General features: G+C 40.3%; 1 protein-coding gene across 1 annotated transcript; it reads right to left on the bottom strand.

Annotated features, from left to right (window-relative positions):
• chia.1 (chitinase, acidic.1) lies at positions 1–7,622 on the bottom strand. The gene is made up of 12 exons (XM_049571368.1): positions 7,574–7,622; positions 7,122–7,186; positions 6,103–6,132; positions 5,781–5,985; positions 4,686–4,742; positions 4,392–4,557; positions 3,784–3,908; positions 2,772–2,895; positions 2,025–2,207; positions 1,019–1,135; positions 646–772; positions 1–409 (listed from the first exon to the last, which is right to left on the bottom strand). The coding sequence occupies exons 2-12, from the start codon at positions 7,138–7,140 to the stop codon at positions 201–203; spliced, it is 1,362 nt and encodes a 453-aa protein (XP_049427325.1). The 5' UTR covers positions 7,141–7,186; positions 7,574–7,622; the 3' UTR covers positions 1–200.

Below are 7,622 nucleotides of genomic sequence, written 5' to 3'. Positions count from 1 at the left end.
TTATTTAATGACAAGGTTTTGTTTATTTTGTTGATAAAAGCAGTGAGCTAGCTGCAAAGAGCAATTTTCTCATTGGTTTACTTTGTTTCCTGTTTTAACCCAGCACCATGGGGTAAATCGGTGCAAGCTGACACTCGGTGAAAAGATATATCTCACGGTGTCATACATTCATGGTGTGTGTTTGTAGTTCAGTCTGTGGCTCAAGGCCAGTTGCAGCACTTGCAGGAGTCCCAGTAGATAAGGCCGGGCTGGCAGCGGTGCAGGTAAGTGTTTCCATGGAAGCATTGGAAGTAGGTGGTCTTATCAGCTGGATTCTCATACAGCCCATCAGGGCGGCCACGGCAGAAGTCTGCAATGGGGTCCTTGGTGGTGGTGGGGGCTGGGGTAGTGGTGGGCTTCGGGGGGAAGCCTGCAGGATCAGACATAGAGAAAGAAATATGAATGAACAGAGGTTAAATAGACCTTTTCTGTCAAATGACTATAAATTGCACCACGACACAAACACAAACCTAACCTTTGTGTTAAAAACGTATCAAATTCACAAAGACAAGTTTCATTTTTCTCAGATTTCTGGGAACTCTATTGATTGAGCATTAGCATCACATCATCTGGGCAGGGATGGTTTGGCTGAGCTACAGTATTTACCCATTGACATCCTGAGGTGGTTGATGAGAGGATAATGTTCAGCTGAGCAGAAGTTTCCACCAAAGTCATCCATGTCCAGAGTCCACACATGAGCACCTCCCAGGTTGTTGGCAGTCATCCACTCGACCTACAGGATGACCACATCAGTCACAAAGATGATTAAACTGCAGTAGTTACAGCAGCTCTATCAGACAGACCTAGAGTGGAGAAGTAGAAGACCTTCTTTTCTTTGAGGGTCTGTTGTAAATTCTTACAAACACTTCAGATCATAATGGCAAAGACTTTACAAGAACACCACATCACAGATAATATGAGCTGGAATTTGCCTAATGACATTATTATAACTGCAGGTAATAATGGAGCTCTTGGTTACCTTAGAAGAATAGCTGCGCTTGTCATCATAGCCGACCCAGGAACTTCCATAGGTTGCGTATGGAACCTTCTGTTCAGGGATCCACTGAGTGTTAGCACTGGAGAGGAAGTCACAGATCTGGTAACACAAACACAAACAGGGTTAGATCAGACAACACGGGGCTTGGGATGTTGAAAGTTAAGTTTACTATCTGGTGTAAATACTTCAAGGAGAAATCCGTCCTTATTACTTTTATAATTTTGGATCTGTTTAGTTCAGAGGTGTATTCTCTCCTTGATTGAATGTAGACTAACGCAAGCTGATGTCGAGTCATGTTGTTACAGTGGAGTTAGGTATATTAAAAAAAAAGGGCATCAGTTCTTCATAATTTTAGGGGCAAAGAGGCAGAGAGGAAGTCACCACATTACCTCTTGTGTTCTGAATTTAGACTTCTTTGATTACACATATGTGGCAATGAGGCTTACTGGAAGTGGCCCAGCAGTGGATGAGATTTTGTCTTTTTAACACCATAGACTGTAGAAAAGAAGCAAATGTAGCCAGTTTAAAGTCACCCAATGGCTTGTGAACAACCCTTTTGAAGCCTCGAGTCGATCTGACTGACAACTCAAAGACACCAGCGTGGTAGCAAACTGACAATCTTAAGGTATCCACTCCTTAAAGCATAACCTGCTTTATGATAAATTTCACCCTACATGGGGCCATAATTTACAAATGAACATCATGCTGCACTGAAGGAGACTTAAAACTTGTGAATGAGCCCATAAACTCATTGGGAAAATGTTTCGTAGAAGTAAGATCATTTCCTCATCTGCTCTCTCCAATCTGACTTCCTTTTGCAATGAGTGCAGTTGACCCCTGCTGGACAATAGAAAGAATGGAGGTTCCAAGCACTTCCACATTGGCTTCATTTTTTGACCTGGAGATAACCCCTTGATGCAGTGGCCATTATTGGGAAATATTTACCTTAGACACAAAGTCCACTGAACATTATAATAGTGTGCAGTACCTCATAGAAGGCCCAGAAGCCAGCAGTACGAGTGTAAGGTCCGGCATCTGCGGGGCCATTAGCTGGTGCTCCCAGGCCGGAAGCAGCACTAGTAAGGCGGTAGGTTCGTCCGTAGGTTGGGAAACCCAGCAGCAGCTTCTCAGCTGGTGCTTCCAGAGCCAGCCAATGGGATATAGAAGAGTTCTAACAAAAGAAAAAAATAACAGAGGTAAATACTACAGCATCAAACTCAATATGTTTGATATTAACACTGAATCAGATGTCACACTGTAATTTGAAAGGTTTGCCAGTAATGCCCATTCAAACTGTGGATAAACAGATAACTCTGCAGCTTTCAACTTATTCTTTAGGTTTATCGGTCTAGCAGCTGAAAAGGCAGATACTTTCCTCAGGAGTTGGTGGAGACCAAACCAGAGTAAAAATGGGAGTGATTATTGGACTTACATTCACATGCGGCAAAGAAACATGACTCTAAATGAATCCCCATGTCACGCAGGGTCTTTGGATACTTGATATCTATATTCAGTACTATATCAAGGCTCATGGTCACATGTTTTTGTGAGTCCCTCTGCCCACCAGTGGTAAAAGAATCTGTTAATACAAGTTTAAATGGAAAAGGCTTTCTGAAAACCATTTAGCATATCAACTCTGACTGTTCTCATCAGCGAGAAAAAGTCTAACTTAAATACAGATTAATGTCAAAGATTGTGTGTAGTTTGTAGATGTTGGACTTTGTGTGCATCTTACAATATTGTGATGAGCATGTGTGCCGGAGTCCATAGAGCTGCTGTACAGTGGGCTGTTGTGTCCAGTAATTGGCTCCCAGTGTCCATGGAAGTCATAGGTCATGACATTGATGAAGTCAAGGTGGCTGTTGATTTAAAAGGTTTTCTTTTTAGATCAGCCATAGAACTTTAATCATTGTTTGAAGAACAAAGTATAAAGTGCATATTAGCTTTAACAGTGAAGTTGAAATTCCTTCTGACACTGGATAATAAGAGCTGGAGTAATGTAACAGAACTTCTGCTATGTAAGGGCACAAAAGCAGAGTAGCAAGTAGGCGCTAGTTTTTTCCCCCCAACATTACTATTTGGCATTGCTAGACTCATAGAGCCTATGAGTCTAGCAATGCCAAATAGTGCAGCAGGCAGCGTAGTTAAAGAGGTGGGTGCTATCAATCGTTTTGAAATATTGGACAAGTTTTTTTAGTTCTTTCATTCCTATCTTGTATAAATGCTTTTGTAATGTGTTTCATGATGACTCTAATGAAGGCCGAAACGCATTGGTCTTGCAATCAAGTTGTTCTAAGTACTACAAGTGTTGCTGGAGTTTTGGCGCGTTTGGTTCACTTTTTTTTTATTGCCCTACTATATATACACACCTACTGTATGTGTATTAAGTGCACATAGAGAAATGTCTTGATAAAATAATCAAAAGGCATTGCAGAGATGAATTTTATGTGTGGGAATTTGCCTTTGTTTTTACACTTAGGAGCTTAGCTCAACTTAATTATCTTTATTCAACACTCCTTTTTGCACAGGCAGTGTATGATATTCCCGCAGTCTTGGTCTTAACTGGTTTCGAGATAAAATCCCAAGTCCACTCTGTCTAAGACCTAGATAATATCAAATAAAAATGCGGTTAATTCTGAGACGAGACCAAGACTTTCATAAAATGGCCTTGAGACCAAGACAGATCTGCAGTACCATCACTTCTCTGAGCATAAACATGGGCTAGAGTCCAGTGAAATGAAACTTACAGGGCAATCTTTTTAACCTCGTAGGCTCTGTCTATTGTCTGACGGAAACCAGCAACGTTGGCTGACAGCAGCAGTCGCGTCCTTCTGTTATCCTTGGCATCATCGTCAAAGGCCTTGGCCAGCTCCTGTATGCATAATGACAAGCAGATCAGCTGGTGATAGAGCCAGCCAGTACACACTGTATGGGCAGTAACGTTATATTTCAACATGTTTTTTTTTTTTCAGTTATTACAATAAATTTAAAAAAATTGGAAGCAAGGCTGAGTGGCATTCCTGGGGGATTGGTAAGTGCACAGTGTAGTGTTTAATATTTCCTGTCATTATCATCTCACGTTATTGGTTTGCTTTTGTAAACATCACAGGCACCTGCACAAACAGAATGCAGTTCTCAGTAACCATATTAGTGGTATTTCATACATACAGGGAATATGCACCATTTTAGTAGGATTGCTTCATTTCCTCACCAACAAAATCTTATGCCTTTAGAATAATGTTATAAGTGCAAAACGTGACACTATTACACTAATGGCTTTTAGGCAGGTTAAAATGCACCACACCTATTGAATGGCAGATGGGGGATAAAACACTAGAGTAAGGACCGTACGAACCATGACCAGCAGAGTGAATCTCTCCTTGTCCTGTGGTGGGCTGCCATTGTGTCCAGGATATTCCCAGGCCAAGTTCAGCCCATCAAAGTTATGGGTGCGTAGGTAGCTGATGGCTGACCTAATGAAGGCAGTACGACCCTCAGGCCTGGCAACCATGGAGATGAATCTGGTGGGATGTATAAAGAAAAACATTGCTACCTTTATTCTGTTGATACAGCGACAGGAGAGGTTGTCTGACTTCTAAGTTGAAAGTGTGTCAGTGGCATTGAGAAGGTTATTAATATTTGAACTTACGGGCTCACTCCATTGACTGTGCCTCCGACAGACAGCAGAGTCTTCAGTGCAGGATTACTAATAGCAGAGAGAGAGAGACAATCAAAAAGTTAAATGTAATCACGTCCCTCCACTGAATAGAGTTCACACTGCTTAAAAAAAAATCTACAACCAAAGCAAAACTGGACTTAGTAGAGAGCAGATCTCTACCAGGTGGCCCCCTGGAATGATCACATGATCAAGTGTCCCAGAAGCTCACAAAAATACACACCTTGTCTATTTTTTAGGAAGGCAAGGTGCGTTGTACAGAACAGATCAAGTTTTCCTGCTAACAGTCACTGTATGTGAAATATAGGCACAATTGATGGATTCAGTAGGATGAATGTATTTTAGCTAAGTCACAACCATAATCTTTGATCTGTGTCATTTACGTAACAAATATTTATATTTGATAACTGGACATTTACAAGTATTAACTTTGTCTGTAGGCTACAGCACAACAAAGTAGGAAATACCAATAAATACAATTAAAGGAGACCAAGAAGAAGAAACCATAGCCAGTATACTTCCTTATGGTAGAAGCAAAATTATTAAAGGTAGTGGTATGATGGCATGTGGGGGGGTGGAACATACTGAATTGCAGCCATGGCAGCCAAAACATAGCACAGCTGCACCTGGTGGAACTGGCCCTCTTGTCTTCCTTAAAATCAAGATGGCAGCAAAAATGACAAAAAGTGGGATTTATCCATCTTGTATCTTGTCTAACTTTGGTGGATCCTAACATATTGGTTATAGAATTAATCTGCAGATTCTCCTTTCTGTGGATGTAAGATTCTTTTCAGCAACGACAAAGGCCAAAATGTGGCCTGCAACAGATGGTAAGGCTTGTGGTTACTAGCCAAGCCGTTATCCAGAAAACTTGCAGCCACTAAAAGCTGCTTGAGAGGAGTGAGGAGTCAGTAGTCATTAATGCACTGTGAATCACTGCAACCATAAGAGGTGCTTTAGTATACAGTCATGCATGTTCATACATACAAAATATTAGGCTGCCTGGTCCAGTAGTTTGTGGGATTAGATTTGGACACGAAAATAGATACTAAAGATTTATTAACTCACGCATTCTTGAGGTTGCTGAGCCTGACAAACTGCTGTTCATCGTTCCACTCGATGGGGCTGATCTGATTGAAGCTGTTGATGGTGGCCAGAGCGTAGATGACGTGTGTGCACAGGAAGGGGTCGATGTTGTCTGTGGTGAATTTGGCAGCGCCTGGCCTGTACTGGGCCCAGTTGGTCATGTGGCACACCAGTTTACTGGATGAGGCTGAGAGGTGACAGTCAGATAGAAGCAATGAGAGTTAAAGTGCACCGGTGTTTGCTCTGAAACATATATCATATCACTGTGAGGATGAGTCAATGACTGTATGAAACTAATGCTTACCAATGTGCAAAATGAGCACAACGCCCAGAGCTGCAAAGATACCAGAGAAAACAGGAAGAGAGAAGATGTGAGACATTGCCATTTTAGACATGTGATGTATACATAATACATATGTGTCCAAGGAAGGAAAAACATTGAATGAAGAAGGAGTTGGTGTGCAAAACAACAAACTATAATAATATAAAGTTGCTGCAAGAAAAAATAAATATATAATTGTATAATTGTAATTCTAAACTTTATCTTTTTTGTTCAATTTATTTGTTACAAATGGACAACCTAATTATGTTAGTTTACCCATTTCAGCAATTTGGTCCTTAGCATCATATGTGTACTAGATTTGAATGTAGAATATTGCTTAATTTCAGAGGTGGGAGTAAGTCACATGTGGAAGTCACAAGCAAGTCTCAAGTTACTGTGGCGAAAATCAAGCAAGTCAAGTTAAGTCATTGCTCAGTAGAAGCAAGTCATATTGAGTCTTATGAAATTCTAATGATCTGGTTGCACGTTAGCTAGAGAGCCAATAAGACATTTCTTTTTTGTGGGTTATGTAGTGATAGTCAAAGTTGGGCGTTGTAGTGGTCGTGTCTAATTTTTGCACTTCACACCTTGCAAACTGCTGCTTTCTTTTTACTACCATTCTCAACAACACAATCCAACACAATCCTCTGCTGGTCTGCTGCATCCTAGTAGGTTACCAGGTTTGCATGTATTGCACTAGAAGCCTGCGCAGATGCGATGTTTAAAATAACAATTTGGTCAATAGCCAAAGGCGTTGTTCTTTTTGTTGTCGTTGTTGTTTTTATCAAACAATGTGCCTCCTCTCCCAAATATTAATGATTAAAGGTAAAGTAAAAATCACTGGTACATCATAGCCTGCTTCTTAGTAAGATTAATGCCTTTCTTTACAAAGGTAAGCATATCTGCAGTCTATTTTTCTTCTACTTGTCTACTTGTCTTGTATGTGTAAATACCTGGTATTATTGAACCTAAAAAAACTGAAATGAGAGAATAGTATTTACCTGTGAGGAGTCTCGTCATTGTGCTCTCTGAAGATCCAACCAATTTCTGCTGCAGCAGGGAACCCCTTGATGATCATAGAACAATCACATGAGATGATAAAAAACAAAATTAGATATCAGGCAACTACTGCTGAAGCAATTTACATGTTAACCACTCATGGCAACTTTGCTCATTTTTTTTGATATTTTGATGAACATTTGGCACCACTCCTTAACATTTTATGCTAAACAATATAATGTTTTATCAATAACATAATCCTTAAATAATGAATGAAATAATAAGATTTATAATGAAAATCATATATGTAGTAATAAAACAGGTAGCTACTTATAATTGCAGTACAACGTGACCCTTCTTCCCCCTTTTTAAATTGAATATTTTATGTTTGCAACTTGCAGCTAAATGCTAGTGGTACACAACACAAATCTAGACATGGCAATGATCTTGTTACCTTTCTTCAAGAGAAACAGACGCAGAGTCTTGAGCTCAGTGGAGTTGGG

This window comes from Epinephelus fuscoguttatus, linkage group LG1 (assembly GCF_011397635.1).
Source record: "Epinephelus fuscoguttatus linkage group LG1, E.fuscoguttatus.final_Chr_v1".
NCBI classification, from domain to species: Eukaryota; Metazoa; Chordata; class Actinopteri; order Perciformes; family Serranidae; genus Epinephelus; species Epinephelus fuscoguttatus.
This window is presented reverse-complemented; position numbering and strand designations above follow the sequence as displayed.

Bases quoted from the DNA above. Each gene is read 5' to 3' on its own strand.
- chia.1 (XM_049571368.1), bottom strand. The intron at 2,896-3,783 runs GTAAGTTTCATT...TTAAATCAACAG, and splicing joins GAGGTTAAAAAGATTGCCCT to CCACCTTGACTTCATCAATG. The intron at 2,208-2,771 runs GTAAGATGCACA...TTCTTTTGTTAG, and splicing joins CACATGCTCATCACAATATT to AACTCTTCTATATCCCATTG.